This window comes from Myxine glutinosa, chromosome 7, assembly GCF_964187855.1.
Source record: "Myxine glutinosa chromosome 7, kmMyxGlut1.1, whole genome shotgun sequence".
NCBI classification, from domain to species: domain Eukaryota; kingdom Metazoa; phylum Chordata; class Myxini; order Myxiniformes; family Myxinidae; genus Myxine; species Myxine glutinosa.
Window position 1 is genome coordinate 48,570,572 of NC_136267.1, and position 21,243 is coordinate 48,591,814.

The 21,243-nt window shown below is 44.6% G+C and overlaps 1 protein-coding gene across 16 annotated transcripts in view; it reads left to right on the forward strand.

The window, feature by feature from the left end:
* The window catches only part of LOC137431202 (pleckstrin homology domain-containing family A member 7), a 322,395-nt gene that overhangs the window by 170,534 nt on the left and 130,618 nt on the right, over window positions 1-21,243 (forward strand). For 3 of the 16 annotated variants that reach the window (XM_068122251.2, XM_078781657.1, XM_078781658.1), the window contains exon 1: window positions 15,636-15,764. The exons of the other annotated variants lie outside the window; for them this stretch is intronic. In XM_068122251.2, coding sequence (XP_067978352.2) covers window positions 15,733-15,764 — 32 coding nt within the window. In that variant the 5' untranslated portion in view covers window positions 15,636-15,732. Of the gene's footprint in view, window positions 1-15,635; window positions 15,765-21,243 lie in introns of those variants that run through there. 16 annotated transcript variants of the gene reach the window in all.

Genomic DNA, 21,243 nt, shown 5'->3' on the forward strand with positions numbered 1-21,243 from the left:
AAGAGGTGAGAAATAATACGGCAAAGTTACAGGGGGGAATAGAAGATCTGACGGAGGAGGTGGAGCAGCTGACAGAGGGACAAACTAAGTTAGTGGAGCAGGTTCAAAAGAACACTGCGGTACTAGGAGGGTTAAAGGCGACACAAAAAGAAATTAAAAACGAATTAATAGCGACGCAGAGGCAATGTCAGATGGTACGAGAGGAACTGACAATGAGGGTGGAGGAGGTGACAGAGATAATGGAGACAAAGGACCGGCAGGTGAGGATGCACATAGAGACGGTCACGGTAGCCTTAGAGGACGAACTTGAGGGGACGCACCGAGAAATAAAAGAGGTTAAACAAAAACTAGAGGAAGTGGGAGAAGAGGTGAGTGAAATTAAGAAGGGACGGACAGAAACTAAGAGGGAGATAAAGGAGGAAGTCATGGAATATGTACAAGGTCTGTGTTCAAATCATGATGTGATGCTCACTAACCAAATAAAAAGTTTGCAGGTGGCAAAGGAGGTGCGACGAGGTACGGAGGTGAGTGGCAATGTACATGATGTGAGGGGAGATTCAGTCGGCTTGGGGATTGGTTTGGATCCGGGTGTTCGTGAAAGGCCGTTGGTGAGGTGTGTGACAGGACCGGTGTGCGAAAAAAGAGGTGTGCGAGAATGTCCGACCATGGGGTGTGTGAGGAAAAAGTGCACGCCGAGGAGTGAGTGTGCCGTCAAGAGTGAATTGGTCAAAGCGCGTGTGCGAGGGAGCACAGGGAAGCGCGGTGTGGTGAGTGTTACGGAGGAAGTAACGAAAAAGTGTGCGCGGGAGGACGCGCGAGAAAGGTGTGTAACGGACGGGTGCATGGGGAAAGCGCATGCTGTCAAGAGTAAGGGAGAATGCATGCCTGTGGTGAGTGTTACGGAGGAAGTAACGAAGAAGTGTGCGCGGGAGGGTGCGCGAGAAAGGTGTGTAACGGACGGGTGCATGGGGAAAGCGCATGCTGTCAAGAGTAAGGGTGAGTGCGCGACTGAGAGTGGAGGTGAGAGTAGTGAGAGTGAAACGGAGCGTGAGCTGGTTGTGATAGGTGAGCGAGGATGTACACCTGGGATGGAAGGATGCACACCTGGAATGGTAGAGCGTGAGTGGGAATGCACGCTGGAATTGGTAGTGAGACACGTGGTTGGGTGTGCGGGTGAGAGCACACCTGTGATTGTCACAAAGGAGGTGACCGAGGAGGGGGCGCGAAGCGGTGTATTGGTGAGGTGTGCGAGCAACGAATGTGTGCCAAAGTGTTCGGTGGTCAGGTGTGTGACCAAGTCGGTGAGCGGAGTGAGTGTACCGAGGTGTGAAAGAAAAGGTACGAGGAGAATGGGAACGGCTGCATGTATGAGCAAGAAAGAGGTAGCGTATGCATGTAAGCCTGCAGGTGAAGCGTCGACGGTAGCCGGGTTAAAGGTTAGGTCGACTTTTAGCCGGATCGGGCCCTCGGTGCGTGCCGGGCTTCGCGTGCCGCGAGAACCAGCGGAGATCCGAGCCACGGCGGGTTCGAAAGGACCGCCGTGCGCGATCCACGCTGGGCCTCGCGTGGAGCGGCCGCGTCCGGGCTCCACAAGGCGGAGCGGGCAGCTCGATAGGAAGGGTCGTCATGGCGACCACTTTCTATTGAGACGTGCCGGCAGGTCGAGATCGGGACATTGGATGGCTCCACGCCGAAGTGGTGCATGGGATCTCGGCCCGGGTAAGCCTCCGTCCCTGCCCCGAATGCGGGACGTATCCAGCCGCTGGCAAAAAAAAACGACCCGCGTTCATTGCTCGGCTGTACGAAGCCGGGCTGTAGATGTGAATTGGCGCACCGAGAGGATGTAATAAGTAGACGGGTGATGTGAATTGGCGCACCGAGAGGATGTAATAAGTAGACGGGTGATGGTGATAGTGATAGTAGTGATTTGAAACGAAATTTAGAAAAGTGAATAGAATTGGCAGTAAATGGAAAATTTTTGAATTGTTGGATTTGGACGAGCGAAATTGGTAGTGAGAGACCCCCGATGTGGTGGGATGGCAAATCCACCATCCCTCACAGGTGGGGGCAAATGCGCTATAGATTATGGGGTTTATGGCAGTGAAAACGAGCCAGGGAGGGCTTGGATAATGATAGGGATCTAGCGAAGATGACATTAGGTAACGTTAAGGTTAGTTAGTGACTGATACCTGTAGTGGGGACGCAGGTAGATTAGTATGGATGATAATGACGTGGGAGCGCAATAGTTTAAAGGGACGACTGGGAAGCGCAAGTTTCAGAGGGGAGTAGTTAGCTGAGATGATGCCGTGTGTGTGAGGATTGAACGGGTGAGAATGGAACAGGTGTGATTGCACAGGTGTGCAACTGAACAGGTGTGTGGAGCAGTGTATGAGGGAGTAGTGGTGATTGCGTGTTGTGTTGACCAAATGGTCCAGGAAGAAAGGAGGGTGCAGGTGGCACCAGGTATGATTGCACAGGTGTGCAACGACAGGTGAATGAAAGACAGGTGTATGGAATAAATGGTATGGAGTATTGGAATGGATGGTCGTGGAGTGAGTATGGTGGAAATTGTGGAGTGGAGTGGATGGTGCGAAGGTGTGAATGGGGGAAGAGTGGACCCCCATCACGGATACCCGGGGCGGGTAGTGTAAGTGTTAGGTAGAGGGTATAGGTAAATTGTAGTTGGATATTGGCATCTGTGGTGCGGGTGACAGAATGGTATGTGGATGGGTGCGTTGGTGTTGTGGAAATGGCTGGGCGTGTAGCCTGTTAGTGTGTGTAGTTGGTTTGGGCACTCCACCACTGTAAGGATGTCGGCCAGGTGAGGCCGCAGGTGGGCTCTGGGAGCCGGTAGTAGTTGTGTGGATGGGGCCCGAGGATCCGGAGGACGGACCCGGGTAGCCCAGTGCCAGAGGGCACCAAGGGGTGACAGAGCCAGGAGAGGGGCTGTCCCCAGTTAGTTAGGTTAGGGTGAGGAGCTAGGTAAGCTCGGGTGGCAACTACAGTGGTGGAGGTGTGCAGGTGGGTAGACCTGTTGGGAGAGGTACACGTCGCAGCCCAGAAATTGTGCTAGAGCACCGGGAGATGAATCGGGGGAGTGAGACCCCAAATTGAAGAGCACCACAGTTTGGCCAATGGGAATTGGTTATTAGAACCCATAGTGTAAGTTGGCCAATGGATTGGCAGGGAAAGACCCCGGGTAGTGTAAAGTGTGTTAAAGTCATTTAGAGAATAGTTAGGATGAAGGATCTCCTCACACCATCTGCATCCACTCACCTGAGGTGACAGGTACTCCACACCATGCCATGTTTGATTATTTTTTTTTACTGTGCAAATGTTTGGGTTGTGAGACGCATCATGACGTGGGTGTGACATTGTGCTTTGATGTTCCATCTCTGCCTCCTTATGAGGATTGATGATGAATTTGATGATGGCAAATTTTGAAGTAGAGGGATTGTGGTGACGAATTTGGTATAAGGGAAATATGGGGAAGACGTGACAGTAGTGACGAATTTGTAAATGGGTAGATTTTGTAAATATGGGGTAAGAGCAAGGGTAGTGTAGGTGACAGGGGGGTGACGTACGGTAGGGACGAGCTTTCTCACTTCGCCCTCCGTACGCATTTCACCTTGCATTGCCTTGTTTGACGTGTACCCTTGTGACCTTACCCCTCGCTCAATTGTCTTTCTTTTGTCTCCCACATGACCTGTGCGCCATTGGGTGCCGAGGGGAGCGTGCGTGAGGTGGCCATTGTGCGCCCGAGATTCCCAGAACCAGCACGCATTGCGTTGATGTACCACTTTATGGACCGCTGTTCGGCGGCCAAGTACCACTTGATGGACCCCAGGTTCTGGGGCAGGGCACCTCTGTTGGAAACCGGCCATAGTGGCCAGGGAATCTTGCTTGCGGACCTCGGTAAGGTGGCACCTATGCCAAACAGGTGGACCACCCTTAGTTGGCCCTTGAGGCCCTAAATAAAAATGGACACAAGTTGTGTTTTTTTTTTTTTAGTATGTCCAAATAGGCCGCATGAAGCCAGAAGACGTCGGGAAGAACATCGGCCCAGCAGAGAAGGAGAAGACCACCACCAGTTGTTTTGTTGTGTTTATTATGAACCATGGTAACCGCACCGGATGGTGTTTTTGGGTGCTTTGTGGTGTTTGGGTGCTTTTGGGTGCTTTGGTGGTATTGGTACTGGTGCATCGATGCAATGCGTGCTGTCTCCTCCCTCCCAACAGGAATTTCTTTCTCTTGTTCCCTAAAAAGAAAAGAAAAAAAAACACACAGGTCCTGGGTTGCGTTGTAAATAAGAAATCACGTCATTGTAAATAATGCTCCCCACCGTAAATGTATAGTTTCAGAATAATTCCGTAATTCGGTTAGCTGTGGGCTTGAGTCTGTTAGACAGGATGCAATGCAATAGGGGGACATACTTATTTGTGTTTTAAAATTGTCACACTCAGGGTCAGGTTAATTGTAGAGGGAATTACACCTACATGTCACACTCAGTTAAGTCTAGTAGGCCCGAGGACGTGCCTGAAGAAAGGAGGGTGCAGTGTAACGATTTTGAGAAGTGTAACGGGTTTTGAGAAGTGTAACGGGTTTTGAGAAGTGTAACGGGTTTTGAGGAGTGTAACAATTTTGGAGGAAGGGTAACGGATGTGAAGAGTATGGTTTTGGTATGGTAACATCCTGGTAATGTAAATAATGGTCGCAGCCGTCCTCCTAATTAATTTCATAGAACATACACGCAGGTCACGATATATCTTTTAAATAGTGTATTTCCTTATTCCATGTAGGCTAAGTATGTGTTTTCCACTAGATTGACTTTGCATTGTATCAAACAAAATAAGCGTAGGCCCTTCCAATTTCCCCAAAACCTCCCTTCCAATTGCCTTCCGCATTTTGGCTGGTTTTCTTCAAACCACCATTGGCCACGAGGTAAGGTTGGGGAAGAAAGGCGTGTCTCCACCTCGTCATAAGAAGCAAGGAGTGAACCAGCCCTAACAGCCAATCAACACCGCGGTGAGTGACCCGGTAGGCGCGCCCTCGGAGTCGGCGGCTTGATTTCGCTGGAGGTGATAAAAGCGACTGCAGGGGACTGCTTTACCAGATGAGAGATGACTGGAGAGAGGCCTTGAGAGATACGCTGGGGGATGACCTGGAAGAGGAGCGCAATCCACCGCAAGCCCTACCTACCTACCTACCTACCTACCTACCTGCCTGCCTGCAATACCCCCCTGTCGTTGGAGAGACGCGCTGAACGGAGGGAGACGGCTCCACCCCAGGAAGAGGAGCAGGTGTGCCGAGCCAGCGCGTGACGGCCGCGGATACGCGACGGAGGTTTTCCCGCCAAAACCGCGAGGGGTGCTGCGGCCTCCGACCTGGCCTTTCCTCTCAAGCAATCAACCTCGAGCCATTACCTGCCTGCAATATCCACCGTGTGAGTGTGAACGTCCTGTCCTACTCGTTTGTCTTGGGGATTAAGTAAATGAAATAGAATAAGTTAACAATGCACTGTGTGACTGCTCTTTTCCATCTATTGCTGTAAATAATATTGGTCGCTCTAAAATATTGCTTGTGTGTGTATAATAAATCTGTTCTTCCTCCAAACTCTGTCTTTCTTCTCTCTTCTTCTCTTTCGGTCGCTTTAGAGGTTTCCCAATTGAATATCTGTAGCGCGATTAGTCAACGTTCGGGTGGAATCGGGTTTTAATCGGGGAGTAACTGTTCGGACGCGGTTAAATACACCACCGCTCGGTCAATATAACATCTAAAAGCCGTGTCCGTAACAATATATATATATATATATATATATATATATATAAATAATATATATATATATACACATATTGTTACGTTTGTGGGGGTAAATGAAGAAATACTGTAGTCGAGATAGTATCGTATTAATTAGCATGCTCCGAGTATTGCGAAGAAGAAGAACCTACCTCAATGTATCTCGGTCGTGTCGAATGTCCGGGTAACATCGGAAATGTGTCTCCATACAAGGGGTGGAGCTGTGCTAATTAGGTAGGGTTTAAGGATAAACCCCAATGTGTAATTGCCCTGTGATTTTTCCCTTCGTTATTGCATCAAAAAGGGCCGCCATTACAACAACTATAACAAATGCACTCTGTTGGCACATTTGCCAATCGTGCCAGTCAAGCCCCGTCTCACGGCCTTCAACGTCATCCAAACGTTCCCAAAGAGAGATTAGACTCCCCCCTCCCCCCCCCCCCAACAAATCGTAACGGGTAGGCCATGCCCTGGCCATCGTGATTGAGTCGCGCTCGGTGATTGGACAGATAGTGTGACATCATTGTGGAACATTCGGGAGAGCAGGAAAAAAGAACGCAGTCTCGCCATTTTTGTCTCTCTCTGTCCTAGCGCTGGTTAGAGGTAGTCGCGTTTCCTCCTTGTTCCGGCTTGGTTGCGGGCGTGTGGTCTTTGGTTCATATGCGCTCTTGGGAAAGGGCTGGTGAGAAACAGTGGTTCGGAACAGTCGGAACTACAAGGCACAGGATCGACGTCGTCGGTGGACTCGGACTGCGACGTGTTTCCTCTGGACGTTGAAGAGCGACTCCACGCCATTTTGTGAGTTTTTCGCGCCATGGTTTGTAGGTGACGGGCGACCGGAAAGCCTTACCAGCCATTTGGGGATGCAAAGCTGAGTGCCGGCCGATTACCACAGCATCATTTATGTTCTTTAACTTTCGTTTTCCCCGCGTTTGTATACGAGTCTGAGTGGAAACTCTCAATTAGGAATTTTAGTTTTTACCTCACCTTTCATTGTTATTTGCATTTATTTTCATTAAATCATTATTTGTCGAATTTTACTTTCCTTGTATTGTGGATTTTGCTGTCCCGTCTTTGTGTTTGTGGGTTCGGATTAACCCCTGCGTATGTTCCGATCAGATAAGGCCTCGAACCTTCCCATGCGCGCGAAAAGATAATACCACCAAGTTGGGTATACGCCTCGGAGTAAAGCTCATTTCGGCCATTCCTCCTCTTGGGGTCTTAACCCCAGGGTCACAACAATATATATACATATATACATATATATACATACACAGTTGTGGCCAAAAATCTTGGTACCCTTGCACTTTTTTCAAAAAACTCACAATTTTCTTTAAAAAGAAGTTGAAATTGACAAAAGTATTTGGTCTCCACAAATGTTTATTTCACTTTTAATATTACAGAACCGTTGTTTTTGATTCAGAACTTAATATATCATTTTAAAACAGAAAATAAAAAGAAATGGCATTGACAAAATTATTGACACCCTCGACTTAATATTTGGTAGCACAGCCTTTGGACAAAATAACTGCAGTCAAGCGCTTCCTACGCCTCTCTACTAGCAGGTTGACCCACTAGTCAGGTTCACTATGTTTTTTCGTTCAAAATTTTGGTAGATTAGCAAAACTATACATTTTTGGAATATTCAGAGCATGAGGAACCCAAAAATTTATGTTTACATTTGCGTAGACACCTTTGCGAAAATGACACTCAGGACAGTGATGAAGATCTGTAAAAGCATATTCCTGAACGGTATAGACCTCGTAGATCCTGTGTATAGGACTTATAGTTCAATCTGATACTACCTATAACTTCCTATAACAACCTATAACTTCAAAGGACTTGCAATATCATGTATTATGTAATACAGTTATATCACAAATATAAAGACAATGGTTTTCAATTACCTTTGTTTGTTGCTTTTCTATAATCCTGAGCACTATTTTGAGGCCTTTATTGGATTCATTGACCCAGAAAACATAGGATTAGCATATTTAATTAAGTCTCTAGGTTGACTAGAAGCCGAGATCGCGCAAAATGTGTATTTTTGGTGGCCATTTTCAAAATCCAAAATGGCGGCCATGCAGGTGTCTGTGCAAATGCCAACATTGATTTTCAGATTCTCCATGCTCTGAAGATTCCAAAAATGTACAGGTTTGCTAATCCCAAAATTTTGAAAGAAATTATATTTGTTAACATAGTGAACCTGACTATCTTCATCACTGTCCTGAGTGTCATTTTCGCAAAGGTGTCTACGCAAATGTAAACATTAATTTTTGGATTCCTCATGCTCTGAATATTCCAAAAATGTATAGTTTTTCTAATCTACCAAAATTGTGAACGAAATTATATTTGTTAACATAGTGAACCTGACTACACTCTTATTGTGCAAACTGCTCCAGTTCTCCCAGATTTGTAGGGTGCCTTCTCCCACCTGCTGTTTTCAGATCTTCCCACAGGTATTCAATGGGATTTAGATCTGGACTCATTGCTGGCCACTTCAGAACAGTCCAACATTTTGTCTTAAACCATTCCTGGGTGCTTTTTGAAGTGTGTTTGGGGTCATTGTCCTGCTGCAAGACCCATGACCTTCGACGGAGACCCTGCTTTCTGACATTGGGTTGAATATTGCGCTCCAAAATGCCTTGGTAATCACCTGATTTCATGATGCCATGCACACATTCAAGGCACCCAGTGCCAGAAGCAGCACTGCAACCCAAAAATATCACTGAACCTCCTCCATTTTTGACTGTAGGAAAGGTGTTCTTTTCTTTGAAGGCTTCATTTTGTTTTCTGTAAACATAGAGATGATGTGATTTACCAAAAAGCTCGAATTTGGTCTCATTTGTCCACAGGACATTCTTACAGAAGGATTTTGGCTTGTTCAGATGTATTTTGGAAAACTCCAGTCAGGCCTTTTTTTGTCTCTCTCTCAGCAGTGGGGTCCTCCTGGGTTTCCTCCCATAGAACCCCCTTTCATTGAGTTGGCGACGGATGGTGCGAGTTGAAACTATCGTACCTTGTGTCTGAAGGTCAGCTTGAATCTGTTTGGCAGTTGATCGAGGTGCTTTCTCCACCATTCGAACAATATTCTTTGCTGCAACCCTTGATGAAGTTTTCTCTGGCACCACATCTAGGGAGGTTGGCTACAGTGCCATGGGCCTTAAACTTCCTGATAACATTGCGTACGGTGGACACAAGAACATCAAGGTTTCTGGAGATGGACTTGTAGCCATGAGATTGTCCATGCTTGGCTACAATCTTGTGTCTGACCTCCTCAGACAATTATCTGGTTTTTTTCTTTTCTCCATGCTCATTGTGGTACGCACAGTGACACAAAACAGCAGAATGACTCCTTTTCTCTCTTCAAACTGGTTGAATGAGTGATTTTTTTTTTATATTGCAGGAACCTGCAACTCACCATAGGTGAGTTCAATTCCAATGTAAAGGAGAATCACCTGCTTGAAATCTGATTATTTCTAACAACTTCTAAAAGGTGCCAATAATATTGTCTGGGCCATTTTTGGATTTCTGTGTGGAATAAGCTAAGATTTAGTTATTTTCAACTTTTTTGGTGTTGTTCCACTGCAAAGCAAAGAAATGCAAATGTGGATACCAAAAGATTTTTTTATTTCAAAATTTTCTGGAAGAAATGGTGCATTATTTGAAAAAAGTGCAACGGCGCCAATATTTTTATCCACGACTGTATATACATATATATAATTATATATATAGGAATAATGCTGCGTTTTCTTCAATTTTATGTGACGTGTAGTGTTTGTTTATTGCAACTCTTGGTGTGGTTGTGAAATTAAAGTCATATTTTAGGAGGGACTTCAGGAAGGTACCTCAACAGGGATGAGATTGGTTACGTCGGCGAATGTATTCTTGCAGGTATTTATGGACAGCCTGCAAGCAATTTGGCAGACCATCTATTTTGCTAACATAACTACTCGAGCAACCTGGTGTCCTGCCGTGCCCATGCACCATTACAAAAACAGGTCTTTCATTGTCTTTGCAGTGCTGTATATCTGGTGAAATACCACACAGGTACTCATCAGACATGTTGTTCTGAATTTCCAACAATAAACCTAGCTTTTTGATTTTTCTGTCTGATAAACTGAACTAGACCAACCAATAACATTGACACCACTAAAAATGAATCGAGCACTTTCCGATTGCTCACACAATTGAGGGATTAGTCGGTTTTTTTTTTTTGTTTGTTTTCTTTACTTTCATAGCTGATCATGAAGCAAACACCCATCAATGTTAATAGATGTTTTCATTGGTTTGCCACACCCTAACACTTCATGGAAAACAAGTCTCAGGCGTGTTTGTGTGTTTCGTTGGTTGTTATCTCCAAATGCGGGTTGTAGAAGGTGAAACAGAGCCCTCCCAGGTCTTGATGTAACCACCTTTGTGTGTGTGCGTGCGCGCGCGTGTGTGCGTGTGCGTGTGTGAGCGTATATGTGCGTATATGTGTGTATGTGTCTGTGTGTATGTGTCTGTGTGTATGTGTCTGTGTCTGTGTGTATGCATGGAAGTTGTTTTTCCCTGACATCCCCATATGTGGGTCGGTCTCAAGAGATGGAACGGCGATCTACCGGATCTCAATCTACTGTGTGTGCGCAATATGGGCCAGGGATGTCTGTCTAACAGATGTGTGCATGTGTGCAATATGGGGCAGGGATGTCTGTCTAACAGATGTGTGCGTGTGTATTCTTGCCTGCGTGTGCATGCGTGTGCGTGTTCGATAAAGGCACTACGTTTGCGTTGTCTGTTTTCATTTTAAATATCAGGAGAGAGTTGTTGGTTCAGGATGATCATGTGGCATGGGAAGACATGGTGTAGTGCTATGATAAAGAGAATGATTGGTCAGCTCGATTCTGGTTTGTCGGGTCCTCCCAGAAATTTGAACATAATGGGTGGGAAGGGCTTGTAGAGATGGTTGGTGGAGGGAGTATGGGTTGGCTGGTTCATTGGTTGGTATGAAGGAAGGGTGTGGGACGGTTGATCAGACAGAAAGTGGTTGGTTTGTTGGTTGGTCAGAGAGGAAGGCATGTGGTTGGTTGGTCTGAGGTATAGGGTGTGGGATAGCTGGTTGGAGTTGGTGGAATTGGTTGTTGGAATGCCATCATCTTGGTTGGTCCTTTGTAAAATATTTATTTGTGTCTCAGTTTTAATCAATATGCACCAAGTTGTTTCAGACTCGTATACTCCATTTAAACAATACCATTGGTTGGGCCTGAGCAGTATTTAATTGTTTGGAATCGCATAAAAATCAAGTAATTAGTCATCCTTTCGTTCCATGATAAAAATTTCCTTGAATTAGAACCACCCACAGGACTGCTTATTTGATGCTGAATGTAGTTGGATTCTCATATGATGCTGAACTCTGTCATCAAAGCCTGTAATGAGAGCAAAGACCTCCCCTCCTACCCCTCTACCAACACCTACCCATCTTCACTGTTCTAATGATTATAAATGTGAGTTTTGAGCACATACCAAAATTAGCCCAAATGTTTCGGGATCAATTAATTACTTTGTGAACATTAGGCTGATTTGAGGACATGCACACTCGCATTGTACAATGCCGATTGTCATGGTGCATGTTTTCATGTCCCATCGGTGGACTGTGTGTTCAATTATGCATGTCTTGGATTAGGGGCAAAAGGAGCATGTCCCATACAAGTGTTCGGGAGCGGGGTTAAAAGGAAGACTCATACCCGGGTTGAGGAAGCAGGGAGTTTTTCTTGTACTATGTTAGTCTCTCTCCAGTTGTTCATACGTCTACATTGCATGGTGTATTTATTTGTGTGTTTCTTGCAGTGCCTCGATTCACTCCCCCACCCTTTTCCCTTTTGTTTATTTCTCCATGTTTTGTCCTTTCTGAGCCGTGTAGAGAGGTTCTATTGAAGCAAAGGGATGGATGCCTGATCACTTACTGGACGTAGGATTGAACTCTCTTTCCGAACTATGCTGAAACGTCTCTTCATGGAAAATGCTGAGCTGAGAAATCGTTATATATTTTTATTATTACAGTTTACATTTTGTAGTTTATTTATATCATTCGGCATCATGTTGCTCGGATCACTATGCATCAGTCAGTGAGTCAGTCAATGAGTTTGCACGCAGAGCAATATTCATATAGCGCCCCTAAAGTGGTTTTCAATGCAGTTCGACAAAGTTGTCTGATATTAACCTCAACACTTTTACATCAAAGTAAACCATGAGTTGATTTTGAACCTTGAATGTGGATTATTTCAGTCCTGAGGGGGTTTTCCCGCATCTCTGATGGTTTGAAGTATGCTGCAGGCCTACGGGCTCGACTAGCATGCCAAACCGCCTACCCGGCATGGTTCGACAACATTTCTGAATCAACATTTTAAATGTATACTATCAACATACATACTGTACTTTGTGTGTTATGACTGAGACTGAGACAATTAATACTGTGTATTTACAAGTTGTGTAGCTCCTTCACCCTGTGTCTGTCTGTGTGTCAGCATGTTATTGTCGTGCACCATTTTCTGACCTCTACTCCTTTTAGAGGAGATGTGTCTGTATGTGATGAGTATCAGACATCTACTAATACTATAATAAATAGAGCTTATGTGACTGTAGCTATGTCACCAATATTCACTTGATGATTGGTCGTGGCACTGACCAATTGGGTGTGCCCTGTTTTCCCTTCACTCGATGATTGATCGGGACACTGACCAATTGGGTGTGCCCATTTTTCCCTTCACACTCATCTATTGGGCATGGTACTGACCAATTGGGTGTGCCCGTTTTTCCCTTCACTCGTCGATTGGTCGCACCACTGAACAATTGGATGCTACCATCTTTCCCTTCACTCATCGATTGGTCGCTACACTAACCAATTTGTGACCATTTTTCCCAGCATCGTTATTTATATCTATTGTAATCATGTCTATCCACATCAGCAAACAACGGTCCATCTATGTGGCACGGCAAATCGCACACTGTCCTCTCCACGTGTTACCTCACCTCTCGTAGTGGTGATTACAATATTGGTGATTACGGTGCGGTGTCTTTATCACACACTTTCCTCACCTCGTGTTACCTCAGCTATCGTAGTGGTGATTACAATATTGCTGATTATGGTGCGGCGTCTATATCGCACGCTTTACTCATGATATGGAGTATGATATGTGGTGAATAAAATTTCTTGCAAAAATGACAAAAATGATGAAGTGCATTTCCAAGACCGTGTATCAGCACATTGGCCACTGAAGTTGGACCGACACAGGTACTCCCATCCAGAGGGTGGGGTTGCCTGCTGGTATGAATGATCGTTTTAAGGCCATTTTCCCCGCTAGAGCGGGGGTTAGCCTTGCGGGCCCCATGACAATCATGGTTCCCTGTTTGAGGCAATGTTTTTTCTGGCCGGATGCCCTTCCTGATGCCAACCCTTGGTCACGGTCTTACGATGCGCAGGGATTGTGCTGGTATATTCAATAATAATTGATAACGATGATTTGACAGGTTACGTTTTACTGTATGTATATACGAACCATTACTGACACATTTCTCATAATGTATGTGGATGTGGGAATGTAGTGGGTGACTTATTACCCTCGCATGTTCCCGAAGGAACATGAAAAGGTTTTGAAACAGTGGTGTGTGCCAGCCAGTCATTGAGTCCGCACTGGTTCTCAGATCTACTGTAATCTATATACCCTTAGAGGCTCCGCATTGTTAAATGCTCCATCTTGTTACCCTCGCCAGAGGAGAGGGTATTGCATTTGAGTCCGTTTGTTTGTCTGTCTGTCTGTCTGTTTGTTTGTCCACACAGAATAAAAATGATTTTCTCTGCAGCCACTGGTCAGATTGATAGGGAATTTTCACCATAGGTGCAACTCTACCTGTTGAATTTTTTAATGATCATTATGATGTCATACGTCACGTGATTCGGCCGCCATCTTGGAAAAACCAAAAAAATTACACTTCTATTTCTGAAAGCGCTGCATAGAAAAAATTGAGACATGGCTCATTGTAAAGAACTCTCCATGTTGGAAAAACATATGTTAATGATGATGTCATAGGTGCCTCAATTATGACATCATAAGTCGACAAGTACAAAACTTCATTCGATTAAGATGAAATTTCTTGAGCATAATCTAGGGATAAATTGGTGGAGAAAAAAAAGATTATGTCATCGGGCACGTGCCTCGGCCGCCATATTTGTTTTAACACAAAAGCCTTAAAAAAAAAAAACTGAAAACACGTCCTGGCGAGGGTCTGCAATCTCTGATTGCTCTTTCTAGTTTTCATTGTTTTGAAGTATTATGATTCTTAAAGAGAGCTTTGCTTTCAGGCCATGCTTGAAGCCGGGGCTATACTCTTAAATGCGTTTAGCAAGAGAGGGCAGTACGCCTCGTTTGTAAATCATCTCTGTACTGCTGGCCTGTGGAGACCTTCCCCCTCCACGACATGCTGATTCATTATCAACTTTGGCCTGAATGAAGGTTATATCATGATACAGTATAACAGATCCAAAAATAGTGAAATCTAACCAAACTCCACACCCCCCTCAACCCTCTTGTCCCCCATAAACCTCTCTTTGTAGAATGCAAGCAGTATATGCATGATTATACACGAGCAATCGAGCATGGTTTTGATAAAAATCATGGATTGTACAACAATGGACAGCACCAGGCAGAAACGCAGCTTGTTTCCTGTTCCCGTAGCCTTTCCAGTGTGCAGCCACTTTAAATGAGCTTGTAACTGCCACCATACCTCAAAGCCCCTTTGGCTCTGAGGATAAACAGGAAACGCCGCACTAACAAGCACCCAATTGATAACTTTATAACTTAATTTGTTCAATGTTTCACAACATGCATCACTCTTTCATGCACCTCCCCCCCCCCCCCCCCCCCTTTCACTCGTTTAATATGCTTTTTCTGATTTATCCTCTTCTCGAGGAAATACGCAAGGACTTGATCTCAGTATATAATGCTGCACCATTGAATGTGTGTTCTAGCAAGCGAGTAAATGCCACCAATGACCAAGTTTGTGATGCCTCCATGGGTGAGGATGCAACCTTGGTATTCATTTGGTTTTTGGTATTGTGTCTAATAATGCTACACACCATCCATTTTGATACCCAATGACCACTGCCTTGCAACGTAGAACACTGTAAGTGACTATGTAAGTCATAGTCGAACGAGGATTCCATTCGGCAATGAACCTTACACCGTGATTGTAGTAAACGCTATAAATGATGCTTGGTGATTATCAAGAGAGGATGTGTCGACTCGTTACATGCATAAAATGGTGTGTTTGCACCCCACCCTTCCACTTCTCATCTTTTTCTTATTTTTCCGAAAATTGTCATCCCATAATCTCCCATCCTTTTCTCTCTTTTCTGCTCTATGAACCCCTGCTCCCACCACCGCCTTCAAGCCTCGTCCTTTTCCCTTCATTTTCATTTTTCTCAGCTGACCCACTTCCAACCCAACCCATCCCACTTGCTGCCGCCACTCCTTCCTTGCCGACATTATATGGAGATGGGCCACAAAGGAGATTGTAAACTGCTTCTGTTAAGTAGCCTGGGCAAGCCAGCCAGTACTGGCATATCCAAGGTGCCACATGCATACACACACCCTCGCACAAACGTACGAGCGAAGGCACATGGTGCAAATTCATTAGAAGCCGTTCGGCTCCGTGCGGCGAGCCAGGCCGTTTGAGCGGGCTCGCTGTCCGTGCAGCTCTCGGTGCATCGTCGTGGGAGCCTTCCCTCACAGCACAGGAGAGTGCGAAGAAGGAGGTATAGAATAGATGTGATGATAGCCAGGGGGTGTGTAAGTCAGAGTGGGAGGGGGGTGAGAAAAGGCAGCGTGCTGTTTGGAAACTCAGCAGAGACCTGAGAGATGAGCCCTGCCCTGCCATGGTGAGGTGTACAGCAACAATATGCTGAAGTACAAGGTGGTAAAAGGCATGGGGTAAGTCGCTCGCATATCCCTGGACTCGTCCTCATCGTCAGTGTACGTCTTGCTCTAGTTAGACAGAGTGTAGCAAATGCTGCCGAAGCAGTCCCCTGGGAAAGGTTGGGTGGTTTGCCGTTGCCTTCCCAGCAGTCGGGGCAGGATTTGGAATTTTTCTCCTCGTCTATTCTCTGTGAAAGACACCATTGGGATCTCTAACATCGACGTACCACCGTACCAGCGACCTTTGCTGGCAGACGGATCCTCCGGCTTAATTAACGTCATGGGTGCATCACCTAGAATGTGAAACAACAGGATGGCAGTTTATAGCTGGGTCTGGATTCAACCCTAGGCCAGACAGCTTAGAGGCGAGTGTGCGTACTTCGAGGCTACCTTGACAGGCAATCCGTTGACTGTAGTTACCTTAAAAATTGCATTTCTTCTTTCGTATGCATTCGCAAGTTCTGTTACTGGTCTAGATCTTGGCAACCCTGCCCAAATGGGCTGTCCATCTCATGCGCTATGTTTGGGTTTATTCCTGTTAAGTGTGATTACCATGTCTAATTTACTGCTATGTGTGTTCTGCACTGTTTACATGTGCAGTATGCAAGGCTCTGTGCATAGTGTACAATATTGGGTATGTATACATGCTTGCGATCCAAGTGCCAGCCAGGCCTGCCGTTGGTGAAGAAGATTTATGAGCATCTGCGGTTGCACCTGGCTTGTGCTAAATCTGCTTGCTTTTTATCGCTTGCAAGTGCATACTTTTCAAATTGATTTGGCCAAAGATCAGCTCCATCCTGATGATTTTTATGCATACTGCACACAGATGAAAATCCAGGATTTGATCACTAAATTTAAACTTCAAGCATGATCAGCATCTGCCCTTTAATGTCAGCATGTTTTGGGAGCTGGTCCTCAGGTGAACTAGTTGGCGGTGGAAGCATTAAGGTTGGGGTGGAGGGGAAAGTAAGGTGTTTGGCCTATCATACATTTAAAATGAGTGCTCTGAAAAAGGAACTTCAGTGCAGGAGGAGGTCCTTAGGGTCTTTCAAAGCCTGAGCTCGTGTTGCCAACATATGGTTGTTTGTCCGCGTTCTATCCTTTTTAATGCTGAGTGTCTAGCGAGGAAGCGGCACCGCGGCATGTACCATTTTTGGTCTTTGGTATGACTCGGACAGGGTTCAAACGGACACTTTATCCCAGCCAGACTGCCTCTTTGCCTATTTTCAATGGAAAAAAACAAGGAAATACAGCACAAGGAATTTGGACATAGTAGAAGGACATTTGGCCCGTCATGTCTTTGCTTTATCAATTTTAGTTTGTTGTATTCTTTCTCTCTCTCTCTCTCTCTCTCTCTCTCTCTCTCTCTCTCTCTCTCTCTCTCTCTCTCTCTCTCTCTCTCTGTCTGTCTCTGTCTCTGTCTCTGTCTCTGTCTCTGTCTCTGTCTCTCCCTCTCTCCCTCTCTCCCTCTCCCTCTCCCTCTCTCTCTCTCTCCCTCTCTCTCTCCCTCTCTCTCTCTCTCTCTCTCTCTCTCTGTCTGTCTCTCCCTCTCCCTCTCTCTCTCCCTCTCCCTCTCCCTCTCTCTCTCTCTCTCTCTCCCTCTCCCTCTCCCTCTCTCTCTCTCTCCCTCTCTCTCTCCCTCTCTCTCTCTCTCTCTCTCTCTCTCTCTCTGTCTGTCTCTCCCTCTCCCTCTCTCTCCCTCTCTCTCTGTCTGTCTCTCCCTCTCTCCCTCTCCCTGTCTTGTCTGTTCTCTTACTCTACCTCAACATATGTAGATAGGTTAACATCAGCAGTTTCTTCTTTTGTTAAAATGTAAAATGAGAAAAGTTATTTCGTACTCAGTCTGTGGAGTGTGGATGCTGGTTGCATCATTCCTGTGAGTGCTGCTTTGCCGTTGATGCAGTGCCTCCTGTTGCCAGTAAGCTGATACTCACTTTGCCAACCTCAGAAGAATGACCTGCTGAATCAACCCATCTGGTGTTATTTAACGGCAGGACAGGGGCTGAAACTCACGACATAATAAGATCTTAAGCCAGCCACCTTAACCGTGAAGCCAACACGAGGCTTATTAATGTTATAGATGTTGCATTTCTAACCGTTGAGCAAAATGTTTTATGACTATTCGTACGATTGGTTGTTTCCCCAAAACACGTTAGCATGTACAGGTAGATACATTCAGACGTGTTTACCTGGTTTTCTCAGGCTTGCTTTCTGGTTTCTGGGTGAAGATGCTCGTTTCGGTTGATGGATCAAATAGTCAGGTTCACGATGTCAATAAATTATATTTCGTTCAAAATCATGGTAGATTAGCAAACCTATACATTTTTGGAAAGGTTATAGCATAAGGAAACTAAAAATCAATGTTTACATTTGGAGAGATACCTGTATGGCGGCCATTTTGGATTTTCAAAATGGCCACTGTAAAATACATATTTTGTTCTATTTCTGCCTCTAATTACCCTAAAAACTTTTTAAAATATACTAAACCTATATTTTCAGGGACAAGGAATCCAATGAAAGTATCAAATTAGTGCTATGGGGAATGGTAAGACACGAATCAAAGGTTTTGAATTGCAAAATACTGTCTTTATATCGCGATAAGTTGCATAATCAAATACATGTTATCATTTTGTACAGGCAGTTAATAACATCAAAATGTGTCACAATAATTCATATCACCAAACATACACAGGCAGTCAGCAAAATCATATATACACATGCAGTCAGTATAACTTCACATCTACACAGGCAGTCAATGACAAAATATACACAGGCAGTCAATGGCATCAAACATACACGATTACAGAATATGCCATTTAGAGTTCGTCATCACTGTCCTGTGTGTCGTATCCGACAATGTAGTCCGCATCGTTTTCACAGTCCGTTCCACACAAGCAAAGGTCGGTCAAATTGATTGGCAAATCGAATTGGTCGAATGGTCGATCGAATCGAATTCGATGAATCGAATCGAATCGAATCGATCGAATTGGTCGAATGGTCGAATGGTCGATCGAAGCGATTGGTCGAATGGTCGAATTGGTCGAATGGAATTGGTCGATTGGTCGAATTGGTCGAATTGGTCGAATCGAATTGGTCGGAATTGGCAAATGTAAACATTGATTTTCAGATTTTCCATGTAATAACGTTTCCAAAAATGTATAGGTTTGCTAATCTACCATGATTTTGAACGAAAAAACATAGTGAACCTGACTAAAACCTCAAAACTGGTCATGGAACAGGACAAGTGGGTGTCCTGCTGTGCAGGATGAGGTCATTGCACTACATCATGAGCACGACCTTAAAACCTTCCTAAGATTATGGATTGATAGCTGCACATGGTCCTACCACTCCTACGTACATGTAAGATGTAAATCAACGTTCTGTGCCGCTGGCTTATCTGACTTCGTTTGCATTTATATTTTTGTGTTGAGCATAACATTATGTAAATCACAATGCAGCAAATAATCCAAACGCAGCTGTTTGTTTGTAGCTAATTTGTCAGTACAACGGTATCGACTTTAAAAAGCTGCACATCCATGATTACTGTAATACTTCATTTCCAATTTGAAAACCTTTTTCCAAACTTGCCTCGTGTAGAAGCTTGTACAAACATCACAGGCTGGACAAGGACATTAGGAGACATCCATATGTTGCATGGATGACAAGAACGTCAGTAGACGGGGGACGAGTGAACGGGTCAACGCAGTGCATTGGATTTGAACCCTGGATCACATCATTATGAGATAATGCTCAGGTGGGAAGAATAAGTGGACAAACTCGCATGTTTTTCTTTCTGTTTAAAAAAAATCTCCTCCAACCTTAACTTCTGTGGAGAGATTACATATATATACATACACACACACACACATACACACGCACACACACACATCCAGGGTGCTTTAAAAAATGTTAACACATACATTTGTTATCATGTTATTGTATTATCCGTTCTTTCCATTAAAAGCGATAGTCCCATACAAGTGTTAACATTTTATTTTTGAAGCACCCTGTATATATATATATATATATATATATATATATATATTATATATATATATATATATATATATATATATATATATATATATATACAGTATATATATATATATATATATATATATATATATATATATATATATATATATATATATATATATATATATATATATATAATACAACTGACTTTGTAAAATAACGAGTTTCTACACCTTGTAAAGGTCTCTCGTAAAGCACTTGGGTTTAAGTTCTTTAAAAGTACTTGTAAAACCTCTGCTGCTATACCTGTGAATGTCCGAGGTACAGGAGCGGGCTTACATGTGTATGGCTTTTCAAGTCCAAAGACAAAGTCATACCAAAGACTTTATAAACATGCTACATGCCGTTTCCTTGCTTGACGCTCAGCATTTAAGAGGATAAAGCACAGACATACATTGCTGGGAAGCCAATGGCAAACCTGCCAGTATAACCCAAGCCAAGAAACTGCTTCGGCAGCACAAACGTTCTGAAAAGAGTGTGCCACCTGTTTCTTTTAAAGATGAGATGTAAAAACAAATAAATAAACTTTGATTGGAATTTCACTTTGTGGCCTGTACAAAATGGATCTACATTTTCAGTAAATTGTGGTGTTCTTTTTTTTTCTTCATCTTCTTCTTCAATGGTGAAGGGTAGGCAGGTACAGAAATACAAGTTTGTGTGGCAAGGGTGCCTGGAGGGCGTGAATGGTGTTGGTGTCCTGTTTTCTGAGGAGTTTGTAGACAGTGTGGTGAGTGTGACTAGAGTGAGTGATAGGTTGATGATGGTGAAAATGATGATTGGAAAGCTCTTGGTGAACGTCATCTCGGGATATGCTCCGCAGGTTGGTCGGAGCGATGAAGAGAAGGACAAGTTCTGGTGTGCAATAGAGAAGCTGATGGAAAACGTGAAAGATGAGGAAGTTCTTGTGGTAGGAGGAGACCTAAATGGACATGTGGGAAGGAGTATGGATGGTTTTGAGGGAGTTCATGGGGGTTACGGATATGGTGTGAGAAATGGAGAAGGTGAAAGGATTTTGGAGTTTGCTGATGGAGCTGATTTGTTGATTTGTAAAACTCAGTTCCAGAAAGAGGATAATAAGCTTGTTATATACATGTCAGGTGGGTCGACGACAACCGTTGACTACCTGATGGTGCGTGGCGAGATAGGGGGCACCTCCGGGACACAAAGGTGATCCCGGGGGAGGAGGCTGTTTCACAGCACCACTTGGTTGTCTGCAACATAAGGGTCAAAAGTGCGAGGAGAGCTCGGCGGGTGAAGTACCAACCGAGCATGAAGGTGTGGAGGTTGAAAGAGGTGACAGTAAGGGAGGCATTAAAAGAGAGGCTGAGTAGGGTAGAGGATGATGTGGTTGAGCTTGAAAGTGTTTGGATGTCAATGAAAGCTAGTCTGTTGGGAGCCGTTGGTGAGGTATGTGGATGGACAAAAGGACCACCGAGGCACTCGGAAACATGGTGGTGGG